The 23,765-nt window shown below is 38.9% G+C and overlaps 1 protein-coding gene across 1 annotated transcript in view; it reads right to left on the bottom strand.

The window, feature by feature from the left end:
• polg2 (polymerase (DNA directed), gamma 2, accessory subunit) overlaps window positions 1-23,765 on the bottom strand; it is a 39,576-nt gene that overhangs the window by 3,328 nt on the left and 12,483 nt on the right. Inside the window, exons 2-6 of the mRNA XM_079840966.1 lie at window positions 18,520-18,637; window positions 18,254-18,359; window positions 3,542-3,727; window positions 3,201-3,341; window positions 2,993-3,073 (exon numbers count right to left, since the gene is read on the bottom strand). Coding sequence (XP_079697092.1) covers window positions 2,993-3,073; window positions 3,201-3,341; window positions 3,542-3,727; window positions 18,254-18,359; window positions 18,520-18,637 — 632 coding nt within the window. The remainder of the gene's footprint in view (window positions 1-2,992; window positions 3,074-3,200; window positions 3,342-3,541; window positions 3,728-18,253; window positions 18,360-18,519; window positions 18,638-23,765) is intronic.

Here is a 23,765-nt window from a genome sequence, read left to right as displayed (position 1 = left end):
CAGCACGCAGCTGCTTCCTGCTGAGAGCCGTGAAGCTGCACTGCGTTTTACATGGTAATTTTTATGATAAAAATTTGCTTCAAATTCTCGCGGAAAGGAAATCCCCCATTGCGTTTAGCAAAACACAATACGAGTACTCTCGAAAGGGAACTGCACCCTAAAAAATTAGGACTGAGACTCAAACCCTCTCCATTTTAAATCGACCCTAAAACTGGATCTTTTTAGCAATCTTGATCATGTGGATTTAATTCAAATTTCAGACAACATATACTTAAATGTTTATCACTTTTAGCAGTGTTTTATGTAACTTCAAAAGGGTTTCCAGTAAAATTGTGTATTTAGACCACTGCATGTGGTTATGGTAAGTTTTTGAATTTGGGTAGGCCAAATGGTCTCCAAAAATGGTCCCAGAGTAATTTAGTGTAAATAAATTACTTTGTGTAAAACAAATGCCAAAGTGATGCATATCTTCAGAAAGTAGACATGCAAAGCTTTCAAATGGAACCACATATGAGGACAGAGCTCCTCCATAGAAATGTAAAATGTAAAGTATATACTTGATGACGTCATTACGGACCCGGATCCAGGTTCTTGGAGTTTTAAACGCTGATTTTTTAAAATTTTGTGACAGTTTTTTCTGCTGTCTGCTGGCGCCTAAACTAACACTTTACAAATGATTTAAGGTGGCCACTCAACAATGCACACTATATTTACCTAGGTACAGGGTTTGATATTAACACCTGCCAAATGCAGGTGAAAATCAACCACGCCTGGTAACGCAATCAATTCACTAGACAGTTTGGCGGGTTATGTTTCCTTATGTCCTTTTAAAGTGAGTGTAGGGTCGCACACTGGACGAGAAGTGCAATGTCTTTAAAATTTTAATATATTGTTTTTATATATTGAATATATTGAGTGTACGCACACCAGCGACACCACTCTGCATTTGTCAGGGGTGCCCAAATACTACTACAACTGTGTGGCTTGAATAAAGTCTATGCTTCAGAATTATTACAATATAGAGCACCATTTGCACTTATTTTTCAAAGAACTTCAAACTCATTGATGCCACTTCAGTCTTTAAGTAAACTTTTGCCTGTATACTAGTGATTCATTTCACTGTTTTGGACTGCCGCCTTGAACTTGAGAATGCGAGTACACTACAGAATGACATGTCTGGTTTGTGTATGTCCTAGTCGCTGTGTAGTGCTTCTTGTCTGTCGTGTGAATGGAGCCCTAGCAGATGAGGCCATGGAATGAGGAATGGGAATGAGAATGAGAACAGGTTGTCTTTTTTAATGGATGTCAATGGGAGAGAGGCTTCAATAAACTGAATTTAGTAAGCTCACTTTTGTGAGGAAACGGCTGATCACTTTATAAATTGACAGACTATGCTAATCTTCAATGTGTTTACCACTAAACATTACTTTTTTAGTGAGCTACATTTGAAAATGACAACAAAGTCACAGAAAATAAAAACAATGTCACAGTCTTTACTGCATAAATTATTAATTAAATATAGATTAATCCTTATTAAAGGTCCCGTTTTTCGTGTTTTTTTGAAGCTTTGATAGTGTTTACAGTGTGCAATATAACATGTGTTCATGTTTCGCGTGTAAAAAAACACAGTATTTTTCACACAATTTACTGTATACTGCTGTTTTCACTGTCCTCAAAACGGCTTGAAAGATTTCCCTGTTCTATGAAGTCCCTCCTTCAGAAACACGTAACGAGTTCTGATTGTGCCTGCGGTTCCCGTGTTGTGATTCGACAGCAGCTTAGGGCACGCAGAGCGCATGTTACCGGAAAGATCACGCCTCTCGCCATAACGGGGATGCATGCGCTCAATGATCTCTAAGTACAGCGTCCCTGGGAAAGCCAAACAAAGGTGACTTGACTCCGGGATGAAAATAACAGCGTCTCGACGACATGGCAACAAACAAACTATACGAACGCAACCGAACGCAACACTTCCTATTCTCCACGCGGGAGCAACAAGACCACGCCCCCTTTTTCGCACGTTCTTGTGGGCGGAGGTTAGTCGACATACTGCTCTACTGACGTAATTAAAGCAGGAAATACCAGGATGTAGTCCTAACCAGCCATTTGCTGTAGGCTTTGAAAGGGAACTTCTGTTAAATAAAATATCTCGCTTGGCACTGAACTTTGAGCTTTATAATTTTACAGGTATTATAAATGCTCTAACAGCAACATTACACACTAACTAAAGTTTGAAAAATGGGATCACGAAGAACAGGACCTTTAAAGATACAAACATTATTCACTCAAGAGCAGTGAATGATTTTCTTTTTGTCTTTTGTTCTTTGATTAACATAAAGTGACAGCAGCCTATTAAACCTACTGCTGTCTGTGATTTAAAGACTTGACGCACATGACCCGGATCTGACACACATCCTATTTTTTCACAACTCTGTGTTTTTTTTTACACTTTATCTCATTTAAAAGCATGCTCGACAAAACAGGAATTGTGGCATAATGTTTTGTTTTTGGCAGTTCAAACGTGAAAGAGAAATCAAAGCTGCGCTGCCGTGCTGTCCGAAGTGGCATTGTGCACGCATTCTTTTTTGCATCTTATCGCACTTGAATAGATGAAAAAAAAACAGATGCTGTGTTAGTTGCGTTAAATATTTTTAACACGTTACCTGAAATAATTAATTCCATGAGTTAATTTTGACAGCACTAATTTAGATCTAAGCTGTGTTTAATCTAGATAATTCGTTTCTGATATTTCTTTTTGTTTTAGCCGGTAGATGTTTGAATTGACATCAATGTTGAAAATGACTGTGCTTACATGTTTTTATATATTTTTTTTCAGGATTCTTGGAACAATGTTTTTACTGTCACTTTTTAGCAATTATTGCATTCTTGCTGAAAAGTGTTAATGTGGGGGTTGGGGGGAGAGACTGATCCTGAACTTTTGAACAGTAGTTTTGGTAATTATAAAAATAGTTATACGTTTATCTCTCTGTACCTGTCTAAGCTCTGAATTTGAGCCTCGTCCCATATCCAACGCCACCTTCACTGGAGTTAAAGTGGGATGAAGCTTTAAAACCTGAACAAAGCAAAGAAACCCTGGTCAGCTTCCCTGCCATTTTTACATAAAAAATTACATATGAAGCATCATTTTCCAATCAGTTATTTATGCTAAGAAAATGTAGGGAAACTTTTAGCTTACTCACTGTCCTCTGATGAAGCTTCTGTTTGCTGTCATTTTTTTTCAGCACTTGAAGCGAGTTAAATAGGTAAGCCAGCATTCCTCGATCCACATTCGCACTGACAGAGATGACATGAGGAACTACAGACTTTCTTCCATCTCTGCACTGAAAGTTACATGATCATAGCGGTCTTCAATAGAGTTGTGTAATAATGATTTCAAGAAAAAATTTAAATTCATTGTCTTTGCGCAATCTTAAGTATACTATTTTACATAGTAACAAAGCTACCCTTGTGCATAATAAAGCATATTCATTTGACAAACAAACTAAATTACACCTTAAATATCATCTAAGTTTGCACTGACCTGTAGATTGATGCAAGATCCTTGGTGAGTCTTTAGCAGTTGTGTGTCCCCGAGGCTTGACAGTGTCTCCAGGGTCTCTGAGCCCCAGGGGAACTTATAAAGGACTTGAACACCATGAGATGTCCCCTCTCTCAGTTCCTCATCCACCACATTGCACATGCTGAAGTCAGAGGGGCCTAAAGCAAACTGCAGTAGGTGTTCAAGAAATTCTATCCCTGCACTACACCAATATTACTTAAAAATATTTCATATACTTGTATAGTGGATGACCAATACGTTTTTTTTTATAGCATGATCGATATGAAGTCACAAATAAAAGATAATATATAACACAGGCACAAAACATTGCTACAATGACATTTTTTTACATAATATTTATAAAATAATGTAAAATACTTTAAAAAAAATTAATTGTAAAAACTTGAGTACTTGAACTTGACAATATATATAACTAAAAACACATGGTTTATACTGTATTTGTCAAAAATGCTATAATAGGATTATAGAACAACTAAAGAAATTGTTTAACATATGAATAAAAAAATAAAGAAAAGCCCTATTCGCACGGGATTAGTATTATCTGGGGACCTCGTGTGATTTATTGTTTTATAGTAATAGAAATAATTTAGTTCAGTTAGAGAACAGACGCTACAATTAAAAACTGAACTGAGCAATAAAAACAATATACGGCGGAAGATTCAGTTTCAAAGCCAAATGTAAAAGCGCCCATTTAAGCGAGTTTGTCATTGTACTGTTCTGTTTTTGTGTTTTTCATTAAGAATAATATTAAACACACCATTCAAGCAATTTACTCCCAAATTGGTGCTCATTCTAAAGTGAAAGTATAATCTGCGCGGCCGCACAGGAATTCATAACGGTGAGCATTATATGCAGCCTAGCTCCATTCTTCGTGAAAGATAAAGATAGAAATGCGCACAGGTAACAAAAACCTTGCAAAAATTATAAACGATCCGCCTAATCCTGGCCAAATCACAGAGATGCCGATTCGCACGGGACTAATATTATCACAGGACCTCGGTGTTTGGCGAAATATGGTAGGTAATTTGCAGGGGAATTTTTACTTTACAAATTACAGACATGGCCGATTCGCACAGGATTAAGATCACAGACATTCTCTGCAATTATTACAAATCACCAGAGATCCCCAGATAATACTAATCCCGTGCGAATAGGGCTTAAGCCTGTAACCAATAGTGCACTCTGCCAGCTGGTATGTCTGTGCACACTGAGAATCACATTTTCTCAGACAAAGACCAGGTAATGTACAGTACACAACGCATACCATTAAGGGTGATTTTACACATACAGTAGTGTCCATAATTTACTCAAGAATACTGTTGAAATTAAAATATATTTTGGTATCCACATATGTCTACCTTCAGTGTGCAGTCGAATAGAACAAAAACAAAAATCTTAAATCCTAAAATGGCCTGGGCAATGTTGATGACGGCTTCTAGAAGTAGTAAAAAAATAATTACAATCAAGTGATCTCATTTACTTGGGCGAGAATGTTTATAAAAGTTTTTTTTTATTAAACTTAAATAAAAACTTAATAAATTAACTTATGGAAGCTTATTTCCACCACTGAATAAAAAATAAAAAAGGTCTTTGTGACTTTTTAATCTCACAATTCTGACTTTTTTCTCAGAATTGCCTGAAATAAACTCGCAACTCTGAGAAAAGGTCTTTATTCCCCTCAGAATTGGACTTTAGAACTCTTAATTGCGCGTTTATATCTCAATTCTGAGAATATAAGAGATATAAACTCGCAATTATGAGAAGAAAAAAATCTGAATTGAGATATATAAAAGTTTATATCTCGTAATTCTGACTTAAAAATCATTGAATATGTAATATGGTGCATATATTTAGCAAAAAGCTCCTCTCTAGAGTTTTTTTTTCTAGCTGATTAACTAGTTTATGTTCACTGAATATGGTTTTCCTTAAGGTAAATGTGGCGTTACGTGACATTGTTTATGAGCTGTTTTATTGACGTCTTTCTGTGGTTTAAACACTGATTGAGCAATTACATGAGAGATGATACGGATTTCGTTAAGATGTACTGGATCTTTTAACATACCTTCAGATGTTCATTAGGGCCCGGGCACCGATGGTGTGAGGACCCTATTGGAATTTATTAATGTTTATTTTGCGTTGTAACTGGTATTAAAGCAGAGGAGATGATCAGTTCATGTGCGCATCACGCGTTTAACTTCTCTTGAACTGAGGTACAGCAATCAGTCACAGTCAACTGAAAAAAGGATAGACTAATCGATTCCTGGGATTTAAGAATCAATATCGGTTCATAAAAATGAGAATCGTTTTTTTTTACCCAGCCCTACTATTTAGTGTTGTCAATTTAACACGTTATTTTATTTTATTCGTTATGGGGAAAAAATTACACATTAAAATTAATGCATTTAATGCAGACACCCGCCCCAGACCTATGTAGGCTATCTGACATTGACTGGTAACGAACATGAATGTTGAAAACACTCATATTATTTTTTGATCCGTGACCACAATACATTTGGTGGGAATTTAATCCCATATGCCCAGGGCAACAACTCACTGCGTGATGCAGGGCATATGGGATTAAATTCCCACCAAATGTATTGTGGTCACGGATCAAAAAATAATATGAGTGATTTCAACATTTTAAAACACATGTAAAAATATATATTGCACAAAATGAAAAAAATAATAATGCAAAATGATCAGAATAGCATACAACGTGATCACAGATCAAATTATTATAATAGTGTATAAAACAATTTATTGAATAATTGCGAATTGGTTTTACTGTTTTTTAACAAAACCAAGAAATGTTGTTGAATTACAGCTGAATTAGCCATACATGCACGAGCCATCTGATGTGCCAGCTGTTAGATGTTGCCCGTGTTGCATAGCATGTGCGTAATTTTGGGGGCGGAGCAATGAAGGGAGGGGTGTGCATTGTCCAGTTTGTGAAAATACAAACTATACAGACTTTCTTTCTTGGCTTGCTTCCTTCAGTCTGAAGTGGTTAACAGTTTGAATTTTCGGGATGTTGATAACCATTTAACTCCTTCCTCGCCACTGATGGAAATTTCCGGCTTACCATGTTTTCACTGTTATATGGTAGGATTATTATGCTATTATGCATCTTCTGAAAAAGTACTAAATCTCCTGAAGCAAGCGATAGCATATGTAAGCAGATGCATATGTAAAATAACGCAATCATCAACATTAAACAGCATATAGATCAAAACTGCCTAATGTTACTGAATGAAGTGTTGACCCAGAATGAGCTATAGGACTGTGCAAGCTTTGGGGGTGTTGAAGGACTCTATCTACTCTATGTCTTTATTATCGTTCTTAATTCAATCTGGATGTATTATTTGACAAAAATTTTATTTTCTTAGCTTTTTGCTCATAATGTTGCTTTTTTATGAAACGTACCCACATTCAAGTGTTGATAAAAAATTATGCATTAAGATAGAATAATCAGTGGCGGCTGGTCAATAGAGGGCGCTGGGGCGCCGCCCCCATGAAAATTCCAGAAATATACATGTATACAAAAATTATATAAAAGTGAAATAAAAATAAAATAGTTTACTCATACGATGTGCTGGCTGTTAGTAAGAGCCTCAGCCTTTAATAAAAACTGGCTTTGATGGGTTAACTATTTTATATGTTCTTCAATATGTTTCATGCGGTTTCATGCGTGAGGGACGCCGGACAAATGGATGTCTATCTGAGTCTAAAAATATACGGGCAGCATGTGACCTGAATCTGGTCTCTAATTGGTTCTTAAAGATCCTCCTCCAGACGCAGGTCGTTGTGTCCCTGGCGAATCAGAATTGAACTATTGGTAAGCCCCTCCCCTCGAACGCAGATGAGCCAATAGCAGTTGAGTATCAGATGCGCTGGGACCGGAACTCAGACATCTATAGGTTTCAGCGCCATAGAGAAACATTGGAAAATCCGAAGCTCTCATCGATTTGATGGTGTTTATGCTACAAAAATGCTAAAATGTCGTGCCTGAGGTACTGTAACACTGATTCCAGGGATCCTGAGAGGATTATCTGTTTGTCATACTCTCATGAAGTTACGATTAAAGTCCCTGCTAACATACAAACCGAAATAACTAACTGTTCTCACGTCATGCAACACTGTAGGTCAAAAACACGAAGGTCTACATTTCAGTGCCTCTCCATATTAAACTGGTTATATGTAAATTAATTTAATTTTAGATATGTTTAAGGTCTACATTATCTGTCCTACTAAGGAGGACTCCTATTTTGATGGGTATTATAGTTTACGGGTAGTGAAAGGAAGAGCTTGCGCGCAGCAAAGTTTACCAGTTATTAACTGCACCCCTGAAAAGGCATACGGTCTGTGTATATGTTTGTTTACTGTTAGTTGTATGAGTGTTTTTGTGTTATTTGCTGTGTATGTTAATGGTAATGCATCGGAGAGAGAGAGTGTTTGTGAATGAGACGTTAATGCGCACTTCTTATGCTTTGTTTGTTCAGCTCTTACAATGATTTTTTTGGAGTGAAAAAGAACATAATAAACTTGATAAACCAACAGTAATGTTTGGTCGTCATTCGGACGGGATATATGCTACGTTCGGTGTCCAAAAACATCTTGGGATAAGGTTTTCACACTGACAGCTGTCATTGTAAGATATAGCAACTCCGTTTGTTTGTCCGAGTTAGCAACAGTAACTATCGGGCTTACCGATAGGTCAATTGGATGCATGTTATTTTATCCAATCTGATTGGTTCTCGTCACCTGTCATTCAACTTTACACTCTTGGCCACTAAAGCGAAAGTGTGCGGGCGACACAGTCACTCCGACTCCGCCAAAACCTTATTAGGATGATCAATTTCGTAGATATGGCAGCAGTCAGGGGCACAGTCACCAAATTCTTTCACAAGGCGTTCGTTGGAAGATCCTGAACCGGACCAACGCGATTTACAAATCCAGCAGCAGGCCAGTGACAGAGGATGAAGCTGCACTCGGAGCTTGTTATGAGAAACGTAAGTTAGGTGGCTGGCTGGATGTGTTGTTAGCAATGCCCTTTATTGCTTTCCCTGTCTTTTATTTCTAAGTGTCGGTACTGAAGTTTTGTGGACAACAACGGGGGTAATAGACCTCAAATATCTAACTGAACAATGCAAACGTCAAGACACAACTGAGATGACTGACTTTAATCAGAGAGTCATTGAGAAATTTGCTGGCCAGAAAGAAAGGACAGCAAAATGTATGTTCAAGTAGTCAACATGCTTTTTTATTCTTTTGTTTTTCCTTTCCTCGTTCAATTATATGAAGGTTATATAACCCCCCCCCCCCCCCCCCCCCTTAAATAAAAAAAACCTAAATAACGACTTATATAGTGATGACCGATTTCAAAACACTGCATCATAGAGACAGAGCGTATTTAGGCCACGACCACACTTCACGCAATGCAAAGTCAATGGAGACGGTTTGATTGTTTTCCCCCCCGGTGGGCGTGGCCTTCAGATTATGACGCGTGTCGCTCTGTCTCTATGAAGCTTTGAAGCGTTATGAATCAGCGAGTCGAATCATGATTCAGATCGCGCCTCAAACTGCTGAAATCACGTGACGTTGGCGATCCAAACCACTGAATCGACTCACTGATTCATAACGCTTCAAAGCTTCATGATGCAGTGTTTTTAAAAATCATCACTATATACACTCACCTAAAGGATAATTAGGAACAACTGTTCAATTTCTCATTAATGCAATTATCTAATCAACCAATCACATGGCAGTTGCTTCAATGCATTTAGGGGTGTGGTCCTGGTCAAGAAAATCTCCTGAACTCCAAACTGAATGTCAGAATGGGAAAGAAAGGTGATTTAAGCAATTTTGAGCGTGGCATGGTTGTTGGTGACAGACGGGCCGGTCTGAGTATTTCACAATCTGCTCAGTTACTGGCATTTTCACACACAACCATGTCTAGGGTTTACAAAGAATGGTGTGAAAAGGGAAAAACATCCAGTATGCGGCAGTCCTGCGGGCGAAAATGCCTCGTTGATGCTAGAGGTCAGAGGAGAATGGGCCGAATGATTCAAGCTAATAGAAGAGCAACTTTGACTGACATAACCACTCGTTACAACCTAGGTATGCAGCAAAGCATTTGTGAAGCCACAACACGCACAACCTTGAGGCGGATGGGCTACAACAGCAGAAGACCCCACCGGGTACCACTCATCTCCACTACAAATAGGAAAAAGAGGCTACAATTTGCACAAGCTCACCAAAATTGGGCAGTTGAAAAATGTTGCCTGGTCTAATGAGTCTCGATTTCTGTTGAGACATTCAGATGGTAGAGTCAGAATTTGGCGTAAACAGAATGAGAACATGGATCCATCATGCCTTGTTACCACTGTGCAGGCTGGTGGTGGGGGTGTAATGGTGTGGGGGATGTTTTCTTGGCACACTTTAGGCCCCTTAGTGCCAATTGGGCATCGTTTAAATGCCATGGCCTACCTGAGCATTGTTTCTGACCATGTCCATCCCTTTATGACCACCATGTACCCATCCTCTGATGGCTACTTCCAGCAGGATAATGCACCATGTCACAAAGCTCCCGAAAAATGCTCGCGCATGCGTCGTGGAGGCACACACGGAAGACAATAACAAGTTGGATAAAGGTGTTATTTTGATTTTTTTTTGCGCACAAAAACAATTGTCGTCGTATCGTAAGATTATTGTAGAGCCACTGTGGTGAGATGGACTTTGTAACGACGTTTTAAGTGCCTTTTATGGGTCTTGGGAGTATAAAAGTACTGAATGCCAATGGAGGCCTATCTGAAGCCTTTCTCAGCCATCAGCTTTCAACAAAAATATCTTAATTTGTGTTCCGAATATGAACGGAGGTCTTACGGGTGTCGAACGACATGAGGGTGAGTAATTAATGACAGAATTTTCATTTTTGGGTGAACTAACCCTTTAAATTGACAAGGCTTAAAAATGCGCAAATGATCAGTTTCCGTGAAGATGCAGCTCTGGCCCGAGTGCATTTCACGCTGGCACTGGACCATTTGGGCAATTTATTGTTGACCGTTATAACAAATCATTTTTGTCATTCATTCAGGGGGGGCGGGGGGTCGTTTTGGGAGGGCGGGCCGCCCCCCCAAAACAATGGTAGGGGAAACACTGTATGGATATCTATGAATGTGCCTAGATTCGGTACACTCGCGCGAGCGCTGACAGGCGGCAAACGCATGCAGAATCCGCGGCCAGTCTGACATCAGTCCGTGTGTCAGTAGCGAATGAGTTCGGGGTTTCCATCGCTTTTTAAACTCTTTGTTTAGTGCTATCGGGCATATCAAACTTTTATTTGGTCATTATACGAGATGGCAGGTGAGAAAGAAAGATTCGCCTTTGCTTTCACGATCGCGTGAACTGGAAGAACTGGAGAACTGAAGCTGAAGAATAAAATACGTTTGATGGGGCTGCGTCCCAATTCGCATACTATACGTACTAAATAGAATTCGAAAAAAGAATTAGTATGTCCCAAATCTTAGTATGTTGAAAAAAGTATTCCAAAGATTCCCGGATGGTTTACCATTTCCGGTCAGAATCCGAAGTGCAGATCGATGCGCACTCTAACGGCTGATATTGCCCACAACCCATTGCGAGATGGACGAGGATTCGATTAAAACTACAAACGCAGATAAAAAGTGTTAAAAAACTACAAACATGACGGTTACACGAGTCTGACGGTTAAGTGGAGAGGATTAGATAAAGTGGTTTGAGTGAGCAATTATCAGTATTTAACCTGACGAAAAGATATTTATTCAATATTATCCACATTATATTTCTCCTTCAGCAGCATTGAGAACTTTTGTAATGATACGTTTGGCCATTAACTTTGCAAACACATGAGAGGAGTCTCTGCATTAAAGACCCACGAAAGGCAGATCAACGAGCGACTACATTTCTCTCCAATACGGTAGGAAATTAAATTGAAAGTGGGGGATTTGAACTGTGACGATTATTGACAGGGCAGTTTAAACGGTGACGGGACGCACGTAACAGAGTCCGTTAAAGATGACGAAGTAGTATGTCCCAAAGCTTGCATACTCTTCTGCAACACACTCAAAAGTATGTACTTTTTCTTCACAAAAAGAGTACATACTTTTAGGACGTAGTATAAGTAGGCGAATAGAGTGCCGAAGTTATGACGTCACTTTGTAGGCCAACCCGGAAGTTAGCGGCGCATGGGTTCCCTCGATCGAAAAGCCATGCATTTTTTTTAATTGCAATTTTTTTAACTATCCACTCACCTAATTTAATATATATTTTTGTCATAGCTTAGGATTATATATTTTTATCCATTTATTGTTTTTTATATAATGAGTGTGTACTTTGTGGATTCTGGATTGTGTTTAACGAATAAAACAGTGACCATTAGTTCCACAAACACAGATGTATAGATATTCTATAGTGATGTAGAAATATATGAATCATACATTTATAACCCTTTCATTTTGCCAGTTTGTTGTGCTTGTTTCAGTTATTTACTGAATTGCATATATATTTAAATATTTAAAGGTGTCAGCTGTAATCTTACACTGCAAAGTGATAATTTAAAACGGATTAAATTCATAATTATTTAATGATCGAAGCAAACAAAAAATGTATTACAAAGCCCTAAAACTGACTTAATTGGCAAAATCGCGAGCCGCGGGTCGGCTGGGCCAAGCAGGATTTGACCACCTCCGCCTCATTTTGAGCCAGGAAAAAAACCCTGCTCAGGGTGAGTATTTATGTTTAGTGTAGTCAAGAAAGACTGTCTTTATTACATTTATTACAAGTATTTTTTAATTTCAACTTAAAATGTCAGGAGATACATTGTTGACGTTACTGTTAAAAATGCACTTTCAATAAAGTGAGTGTTGGCAAAAACGGTTGTCATTTTTATGTTGAGGCTGCAGAGGTGTTGTCGGCAACTGCTGAATGTAACTAATAAAGTAACTTGGAATCTAACTTAGTTACTTTTAAAATCAAGTAATCTGTAAAGTAACTAAGTTACTTTTTAAAGGAGTAATCAGTAATCAGATTACTTTTTCAAAGTAACTGTGGCAACACTGCTTAAAAGGACATTTAAGAAACTTTTATACACATGCCTTAATACAAAAAAAATAATAATAATTACTGGTGTGCATCTTGAGACAAAACAATGGCATTGACATATTTTAAAGGTCCCATGGCGTGGATTTTTTAAAATTATTTTATAATGTTTCCTGAGGTGTACTTATATTGTTAGTATGGTTTTTACATCAAAAAATGTCATAATTTTGAAATAAAAAGCATTTTTTCTATACTGGTATTAGCCCTTTGGCTTGAATGCTCTGTTTCAAGGGGCGTGTCTGATGTGAGACTTCAGTGAAAACGGCCACTGTTGTGATTGGCTGACATCTTTGCATTTGAAATGAGTATTAGATTATGTGGCGGAGGGGGCGTGGTATACCGAGGCACCGTCTGACTCGGTAAGCACTGCCAGTCCACAGAGACAGACTGGGCACTCGTGGACCAGAAAGACTGAGAGCTGGAGAAAGATAGCTGAGAACGTTTTATTGTACCAAGTTGTTGAAAGCGCTGTGAGCGCAAGTTCATTTTGTTTTTATGTGAGAGTTCTAAATAAACCCAGTCACGCGACCCTGTCTTCTTCCTCCTTATTCTACGAACTTTGTAACTTTGCATGTGGAACCCCTCTCGAATACTTTTAATACGTTCTTTTACCATCACAGCCGTCGAGATGAACGAATCGTCAAAGTGTTGATTATAGCATTATTTTTCAATCTTTTCCCATCACATGAAAGGTTGCAGTGATGAGCATTGAGTACACAGACAGTCAGTTGATCGCGTGAATGTAGTGATCTCGTCATTGCAGCTCTATTTCTCTCTCCATCTCTCTCTTGCCTTTGGCTTGGCTTGCTCAGTCAGGGACAATACATTTTTCTACTAAATATCCAAATAAATCTAATTATTAAACTAAATTAACCATATAAACTAAATTACTGATCTAATTACTGATCTAAAGCCCACATTGTCACTGTATGATAAATGAGCTAGATGACATCACCGTTTTCTCCGGAACGGCTATATGGCTGAATAAAATTCTGTTGCATTATTTTCCTGTTTAACACTGTGAAGCTGTTTTGAAACAATCTGCATCGTTAAAAGCACTATATAAATAAAGTTGACTTGACTTGACAAAATGCTTTGACCACAACTAACAGCAAACACGACATCGACATGATTACAGTAGGAGCTTTGTTGTGCAGCATAACAGCGTCATTCTTTATAACGGCAGTTTGGACAAGTGTGAGTGTTCTTTGATCGCTCTCTGTAGTTTGATAATTTAAATAATGGATTTGTTTCATGCTACTAACAGAAATCATGTGAAGTTTATCGTTTTAGTCACTGGCTTGATTCACTGATGCATTACGCTTAGGGCATCAAGACGGCCAGCGGCGGGACTTACAGTATTAAACGATTTAGAAAGAAAGTCTGTGTGAACTTGAATGATTAGCTACACATCAGAAATCACTGATCAGGCATAAATGAACACGGTTACTCACTGTTTGTGGCGGTGCTGTCGAATCCATATGGTAAAAGTCTGTTTGTAAAGCCTGTGCGGACATCGCGACTGATAAACGGAATCCATTTTCTCCAAATTCTCTGGGTGGTCAAAGCAGAGGAAGGGGAGGTAACCGTTCCCCGTATGACGACATACAGGGAAGATTCCAGATCGGCTATCTGAGCTTTCATTTTCTCAAAGGCAGAGCAGGACACCCAGAACTCGGTTTACACCTATCAAAATTTCTAGCCACTTGGGGACCACAGGCTAGGGGAACTCACATTAATGTTAAAAAACCTCATAAAATGAAAATGTCATGCCATGGTACCTTTAAGATAAATAGTTAAAACAACTCAAACATAAGACTTGTCCATGTAACCAGGCACATACATTTTTACATTTTAATCTGGACTAAAACATGGCCTAGATATTGATTGAAAATGTTCTGATTCTTTATTACTGTTCGGTAAAACTTTACAATAATTAGTTAACATGAATTAACAATGAAAAATAGTTATATAAAACATTTATTAATGTTAGTTAATGTTAATGTCAACATTTACTAATACTAATATTAAAGGTCCCATGGCATGGCATTTTTCTATTATTTTAAAATGTTTCCTGAGGTGTACTTATATTGTTAGTATGATTTTTAAATCATAAAATGTCATAATTTAGAAATAAAAGGCATTTTTTCAATACTGATGTTTGCCCTGTGGCTGAATGCCCTGTTTCAAGAGGCGTGTCTGCTGTGAGACTTCAGTAAAAACACCCACTGTTGTGATTGGCTGACATCTTTGCATTTGAAATGAGCGGAGGGGGCATGGTTTAACGAGGTCTACGAGGCACGAGCAGGCACGAGCTGCTGCCAGAGAGACGGATGGACCGGAGTTCACTTCACATCAGTTCTCAGCTCGTCTCAGTTCAGTGAACTGTTGTAGTTACAGCATATACTTCAGGTTATTAGTTTATTTCTAGTCGGAGGGACTGTCACTCATGTCAGAAAGTTAGTAACTTTAGTAAATTATGGATCAGCGCCGACTGGAGATGCGAACCGTTTAGAACGATTCATTCCGATTTTGTGAACTGATTCGGTTCACTAAAAAGAACTGGTTCAAAAGAAAGATCGTTCGTGAACCGGACTTCACTAATGTACCAGAGACGGAGCTCAGCGATTGCTAACAAAGTTATTTATAGTAACTACTGAGTTATGAGAGCGCTGTCAGTCAGCGCGAGTTTATTTTGTTTGTATCTGAGAGTTCTGAATAAACATGAGTCCCAGTCACACCGAGTCCGTCTTCATCATTATTACCAACTTTGTACCACATGCAAAGTACCATTACAGCTGTCGAGATGAACGAGTTACGAGTAAGTGTTGAAAATAGCATTATTTGTAGATATGTTCCTATCATATGAAAAGCGTCAGTGACGCGCATTGAGTACACAGCGCAAACAAAGACACAACAGCAGTAATCAAATGTAATCCAGTTTATTGTGGGGTTAGCTGGCTAGCCCGGATATGCTCACGCTTACCCCCCTTCTGCTTAATCTCGCGCTGCGTAAGGTGCCTCCGCTGTGGGCCAGATGCAGTACTGGGGGTCGGTGATGTTGAAGGCCGACCGGTCAGTGCAGCCCGAGCTTCGGCGTGTGTGAGGTTTATCTCTAAAGATGTTGCTCTGCTGATGTTGAGCAGAAACGACTGTATGCACATTTTAGAACAGATAGACGCGACGAGGACGTACAAAAACACTGACTCAAGATAGAAAACACGAAAACACCGTTCTGTCGGGAGAGAGAGAAGCCGCAGTGTGTGCACGAATAATAAATAATTAGCTACACATTAGAAATCACTGATCACAGATCAGAAGGAACTGAAAAAAGACTTCTGTTTTCATTTGTACATCCAAACACTGAGAAACTGCCGGCGTTCACTCGTTCACAAGCAATGATCTCTCGAGCGCTTGCATGGGCGTGCCAGATTCTCTGGGCAGAGGAAAGGGAGGTAACCGTTCCTGCTTGGACGTCAAATCAGGAGACTTCAGGATTGGCTAGTCTGGCCTGTCATTTTTTCAAAGGCAGAGAAAGACAGCCAGAACTCGGGTTTACACCGATCAACATTTCTATCCACTTGGGGACAATATTCAGGCTAGGGGAACTCATATTAATGTTGAAAAACTTCATAAAATGAAAATTTCATGCCATGGGACCTTTAAAACAAAAAGTTGTATCTGTTAATATTATTATAATAATGGACCTGAGCTAACATGAACTAACAATGAACAGTAGCATTTTTAATAACTAACGTTAACAAAGAATAATAACTTCTGTAACAAATGTTATTTTTCATTGTAAGTTAATGTTAATGCATTAACTACTAATGAGACCTTATTGTTAAATGCTAATGTTCTTTATAATTATTTTACACTTTCATTGTTTGAAACATTTGTTTACATTATACATTTTTTGTGTATTATTTTGTTGTATTTAAAGGGTAACTAAACCCCTGCTCAGAGCTTAACTCCACCCACTGGCAAATTTTGAAAAATGCTGGAAAAGTGGGCAGAGCCCAGCGGAGACAGAGGGGACGAACCGAGGGCGGGGCTGAGCGGAGGGCGTGCACCTGAGACCCGCAGTGACGGATTGATTGATAGCTGTATGACTCGCGAGTCGCAGAGATGGAGAATGACTGGAGTGACGCCAGCTTTGCAACAGAGCAGTCATTTCTCCTACCTTCACCTGAATTGGAGGAGGGTGAATTGTCTGTAGACACAGACCCAGAGCCTTATCAATGCGAGCCGTTGGCTCAAACTGCGTTAACTCCCGATGCAGACGATGCCAGTGAAGCAGCAGCGCAAGAGAACTGACCTAATCTATGAACAGTCAAATCCTTACACTGAATGCCACTAAAAATAGATCAGATATCTGATATACATATGATGTATTTTCATTCAAAAATCACTGAATCAGCGCAGGACCAATAAGTTCAGACCTAAAAGCCTATTATAAACAGATTTCCTCAAATAAGTTTCCTCAAATAAGACTATATACGCCAGCACGTTACAGTATTGTTGTTCGTTACCGCGTCAACCACTTGCGTGTCAGGGTTTGAAAGTGCATCTCATGTATGGAAATTATCTGCACATATTACGGGCAGCAATAATATCGCAAGAAAAGCCTGACGTGTACTGGCAACTGCATTATTTAACCGTATTTTCTTCAATACAATGTTAAAGCAAGTGTCAAGTCAGTTTCATTCATAATGTTTCTACTTCATGTAACATGACAGTTCATACTGGAGTGAAGCCGTTCTCATCATGTGATTGGGGGAAACATTTCTGAGGGCGTGGTGAGCTCGTGCCAGGGGCGCGGATAGTGAGCTGTTGGAAGTACCATCCACGTCACGATGTACCACAACGTCCAATAGGAAAATTCAACTGCAGTAGCCACCGTTCAACCTTAAGAGGGCAGCACTTTGGCGGTTTTACACCATATTTTATAGAATTAAAACACTTTATACTCAAATGTCAAAACATTTACTCGAATCAATGAACAGCATTACTAAAGCCCCAGTATTACAGATCATTAACTAAAAAAAGTTGGTTTAGGGTTTAGTTACCCTTTAAATGTTCAGAGGGTTTTTTTGCTATAAGAAAAGGTTATTAAGCCTGTTAGGAAAACAACACTTTTTTTGTAACTTAAAGGAATAGCGCTGTTGACGTAGTGTAAATGGCAGTTCTCGACTCATGCGCTCACGTGAACAGCGTCGGCAAATGGTAATTTTTGTTCCGAAGATGAACGAAGGTCTTACGGGTTTGGAACGAAATGAGGGTGAGTAATTAATGGCTTTTATAGACAATTAAAGAATTTAAATTTTTGGGTGAACTAACCCATTAATGTAAATGTTAAGTAAAGAGGGGCGGTACTTGTGTGTCAGCCATTTCTGAGAAAATATTGAATATTGAAAATAATTGGGTCACAGCTTAATGACCATGGGAAAGTGGTGGGTCCCATGGCCAAACCAGTTGAGAACCACTGTTCTAAGTGTCTGTACCCAATCCACCCATATATGTGCTGCCATGCTTTACCTTCCTCCACCACTGCAGTCTTTGATGAGCCCAGTAGTCCATCCATTGTGAAGAAGTCCGAGGAGAACAGAACCAGACTAAAGATGATTCGGTTACCTCAAATGAACTAACAGAGGTTAATGAAAAGGTTACATGTAAAGGCAAAGCAATTAAAAGAATTACTAATTTACACTATTTCATCTTGGACATTAGAGTGGTCCAGTAAAACAGTCACTCATTAAAATAACACAGCTGATAAAAATGAAAGATAATTAGGCCTCACTCACCAACCAGATGAATGTCTTAACTGATTATCGAAATTATGGCACAGACCTATCTCTGCCAATCCAAAGGGCAATGTCCTATTCACAAGCTCCAAAGCCTGACTATACTGCTGCAGACCACCTTGAGGGGAAAACAAAAACCCAGATGAGTAAAGCCATCGCATGGACTGTGCCAAGTCTCAAACTATGGTATGCGTACTGTATACAGGGAGTGCAGAATTATTAGGCACGTTGATTTTCTGATCAAATTTTTTTTCCAGGCACATTTGACCAATTCCAAACCACAGTAATCCTAATAACTACTATTGATTTAGTATTTAATAATGTATAAGTGATATATAATTGTTCATGAAGGCTGGAAATGAAAATCACCTTATATTCAGGTGTGCAGAATTATTAGGCATGTTTTCTTTTACAGATAAATTGAGCCAAAAAAGAGATTTAACTCAGACTGAAAAGTCAAAAAGTATTAAATGCCCATGAGAAGGATGCAATACTAATGCAATACTAGACATTGCAGTTAAGGCGTGACCATTGGACAGTGAAATGCTCGTTGGGTCAGCAGGGTCAGACAAAAACATGTGGCGGAGAAAAGACACCTATTAACCACAAAAGAATTAAGAATTAAGGTGAAGAATTAAGGGTGAAACCATCAGGAACCCTTTAGTCTCCAGCGCCACCATTTTCCAGAGCTGCAACCTACCTGGAGTCTCCAGAAGTGCAAGGTGTCAGGATCTCAGAGACTTCAGTTAGGTAAAGAATCCTAAAAAATGACCCCCACTAAATAAGAATCATAAGCTGAAGTGTTGTAAAATACATGAAGAAGGTTTTTTTTATAGGCTTTATGGACAGATAGGTTGAGAGTGACTCTTGAAGGACCAGCACCACATCCTCTAGTACCACTGTTTGAAGAATTCATCTTCCAGAATCTGGCAGTACGTTTTGGGAGTTCATTTTAGTCCATCCTGAAGTCCGTTTTGCAGAGATGGACTAAAAATGAACTCCCAAAACGTACTGCCAGATTCTGGAAGATGAATTCTTCAAACAGTGGTACTAGAGGATGTGGTGCTGGTCCTTCAAGAGTCACTCTCAACCTATCTGTCCATAAAGACTATAAAAAAACCTTCTTCATGTATTTTTCAACACTTCAGCTTGTGATTCTTATCTAGTGGGGGTCATTTTTTAGGATTCTTTACCTAACTGAAGTCTCTGAGATCCTGACACCTTGCACTTCTGGAGACTCCAGGTAGGTTGCAGCTTTGGAAAATGGTGGCGCTGGAGCCTAAAGGCTTCCTGATGGTTTCACCCTTAATTCTTCACCTTAATTTTTAATTATTTTGTAGTTAACAGGTGTCTTTTCTTCACCACCTGTTTTTGTCTGATCCTGCTGACCCAACGAGCATTTCACTGTCCAATCGTCATGCCTTAACTGCAATGTCTAGTATTGCATTAGTATTGCATCCTGCTCATGGGCATTTAATACTTTTTGACTTTTCAGTCTGAGTTAAATCTCTTTTTTGGCTCAATTTATCTGTAAAAGAAAACATGCCTAATAATTCTGCACACCTGAATATAAGGTGATTTTCATTTCCAGCCTTCATGAACAATTATATATCACTTATACATTATTAAATACTAAATCAATAGTAGTTATTAGGATTACTGTGGTTTGGAATTGGTCAAATGTGCCTGGAAAAAAAATATGATCAGAAAATCAACGTGCCTAATAATTCTGCACTCCCTGTATGGCAAGCCTTTTTAACATTTAATCCTTAAACCGTGCTAGTATTCATTTGCATGCTACTAGTACTTATTTTTTTAGATACTAGTCTCTACTCCATTAGTACTTGTACTTATTCATTAGCTACTAGTGCTTATTCTTTAGGTACTAGGGCCTAGTATTTAGATACTAGTACCTTTTTAAAAGATACTAGTAGTTATTCATTAGATACTAGTTCTTATATTTTAGATACTGGTACTCATTAATTAGATTAGACTGGGTAAACCCAGCCTGATCTGCCGGTGATTTCGCCCTGCAACTCAGTCTGGAAACCTGCACATTGATTTCTGCTGCTTCTGTTTAGGGCTGTGCAATTAATCGAATTTCGATTTCGATTTTGCCTCCCAACGATCACCAAAATAGTACAATCGAGAAAAAACGATTATTTTGCCATGTTCAGTTTTGCAAGAACACTCTTATTTTGTCTTGCGTTCTGAATGAAACGCGCACGCGCTCATCCGCCCCTCCCAAAGCCACAAATCTCTCTCAGGTCGTGAGTCTCGAGTCTCGTGTGCATATCATCCGCTGGAATTTAAAAACTCTGCGCGAGTAAAGATGGCAGAAGGAAAGCAGTTACAGCAGCGTTTGGTGAGCAAAAAAGGCAAAACCAACTCCGTTGTCTGGGAACAGTTTGGCTTCGAGGAATCAGACGACGAGCAGAAACATGCTACGTGCAAGATTTGCTACATGGTAGTGGCTGCAACGCAAGGGAACATCACGAATCTGTTTAACCACTTGAAAATTAAACAGAGTTACCTATGACAATCTAAATAAAGAAACAAAAACTGACGAGAGCAGGGGTGCCGTGTAAACGTCCTTTTTCCCCTCATATTTTTCAAATAATTCTCTCTTTGTAAACTTTGTTTAATGCATGCGAGTGCTGCCATATTTTCGAATATGACCAGTCGTTTTCGCCGTCATCACCCGGGTTTAGTGCCTGAAGACGCGAATGAGAAGCCGGCAAGCCGAGCGCGCTGTGAGAAAATGTGTCTCTGTGCACTCATCCGAGAGCGCGCACACGTCTCTCAGCGCGCAAATATTGAGTTCTCTTTCAAGTCTTGCTCTTGAACGGACAAACTCACACAAACGTATGTCAACATGTCCATCTTGATGAGTATCCTAGCAGACATAGTCTGTATATGCCTTAAGTGAACTTTATACAGTCGATAAAGACGACGCATATCCGATCATTAGGTCTTAAAGAGGCAGTAGCCTTTACTGCTGTCTGTTTAATGTCAAACAACAAAAGACAAGGACATCACTCACCGCTCTTGATTGAATAGCTTTTGTAAGTTTAATAGGATTAATCTTTAATTTATGCACTCAAATATGCAATGTTATTTTACATTTGATACATTTCTGTACCTGAAAACTAATGTTAGACGTACCTGAAAAGCATATCTAGCTGAACCATATTGTTGATCTTATTTATTTGTGGTTATCATTTTTACGTGAATACTTTTATATTTTGATTTGAATATATGTTATATTATTTATTTTAATAGTTCAAAAAGTACAACAAATGTTACAATTTCAATTGAATTGTTGAAAGGTGTATTTTTAATAAATACAACACATTCCCAAAGTCATGTGAAATAATCGTGTTACATAATCGTGATTTCAATATTGACCAAAATAATCGTGATTATGATTTTTTCCATAATCGAGCAGTCCTACTTCTGTTACACTTTTGCGGGAACCAATCACAGCCTGGCTTATCCACCTGGCGCGCTATTGGCGGGTTTAACACGATGACGGATAGAGAAGTGATGGGTCGTTGCTAGTGATGTTACGTTCGTGAACGAATCGTTCTTTTTGAACAAATCTTTTAGGTGAACGAATCGTTCTCGTTCAAGTAGTCCACTGACTCATATTTCTCGTTCACTGAAATTCCTCCCTCCACAGCAGCGTGGCGCTATTAGCAGCGAGGAGCGAGCGCAAAAGCACATGCGCAGCTCTGTGGACTGTTTCATCCTGTCAATGACAAAACTTCGAGCCAATAGCGTTCGAGTATAAGATGTGACGGAGCATGTGATTTGTTGAATTCAGTGAACGAATACGCCTTTTACTGACCGAGATGCTTTTGAGTCTGACTGACTGACTCTGACTCTGAACCAAAGACTGATCTCCTTCTCGTTCGTGAACGAACTGTATTTCGTTCGTGAACGAAATGAACCAGCTATTGAACGAGACTGACTTGGCTTGTGTAGTTAGGCATATATGCAGCAAAGAAAGACATTTACACTTTACCATTTTAATGAAAACAGTGTAATAATGCAGGCTGATGGTTAAATGATTACTTAAGGACTGATGTATTGTGTTTGTATTATTTATTTTCATTGTTGTTGTTTTATAAAATTAATAAAAATTACTTCATTACGTTTCAGTCATGTCATGCAACTCCAAAAACTGTAAAACAAATAAAAAATGCGATATTATTGGAGGTAACGAACACGTCCATCACTGACGAGTTGCTTTTTTGAGTCTGAACGAGAGAGATCTCGTTCGTGAACGAATCGAACGAACTGGTACATCTCGTTCGTGAACGAATTGGTACATCTGATTCATGAACTAATTGAACCACCAACGATAATAATGGCGATCATGAAGAGCTCGACTCGTGCATATTTGCAACAAAGAAAAAATAAGTGATTGCTGAAAGCTGATGTTAAATGTAACAAGGACAAATTAACATTGTATTTTATTTAACTTAGTTTGAGCTAAGTGGGAGGCATCAGTTAGGCCAAATCTGCTTATAGTCATAGGAGCATTTGACTGCTGACTTCAAAATGAGTGGCACCAGAAAGAGAAGTGTAGTATGGATTTATTTTAATGAGGTGTCTCCAACACAGGCTGCATGTACAATTTGTAAAACACAGTTGTCATTTAAAGGAGGATCTACAGCTAACCTTAACAGGCATCTAAAAGTAAAGCATCCAACTGTGCAGTTGACACAAAGGGAAACTGAACAAGCTGAGGAGCCTGGAACATCCAGCAGTACCAGCACTGCACAACCTCCTTCTACCTCACCTGCCACTACCAGTACTTCTCATCCGACTGTCCCACAGAGACGACGAGCAGGGCAGACCACCCTAACACATTTTGTTGCTCGGCCAATTGACCCACTGAGACAAAAGACAGTGGATGAGGACCTGGCAAGGATGATTGCATTGGATCTGCAACCTTTTTCCATTGTGGAGGACAGAGGATTCAAAGCATTTACAAAGGCCTTAAACCCCTCCTATACATTGCCCAGCAGGCAAACTCTGTCAAAAAAAATAATTCCAGAAATGTTTTCGAGGATTCGTGAACAAATTATGGAAAAAGTTGGCAAGGCACCGGCTGTGTGCCTCACAACAGATTGCTGGACATCTAGGGCCACATGTGGTTTTATGTCAGTTACATGCCACTTCATTGACAATTTTAAAATGGAGTCATGTCTTTTGGATTGTTTTGAATTTGCTGAAAG

The sequence above is a fragment of the Gobio gobio genome, assembly GCF_949357685.1.
Source record: "Gobio gobio genome assembly, chromosome: 17".
In the NCBI taxonomy this organism is placed as follows: domain Eukaryota; kingdom Metazoa; phylum Chordata; class Actinopteri; order Cypriniformes; family Gobionidae; genus Gobio; species Gobio gobio.
This window is presented reverse-complemented; position numbering and strand designations above follow the sequence as displayed.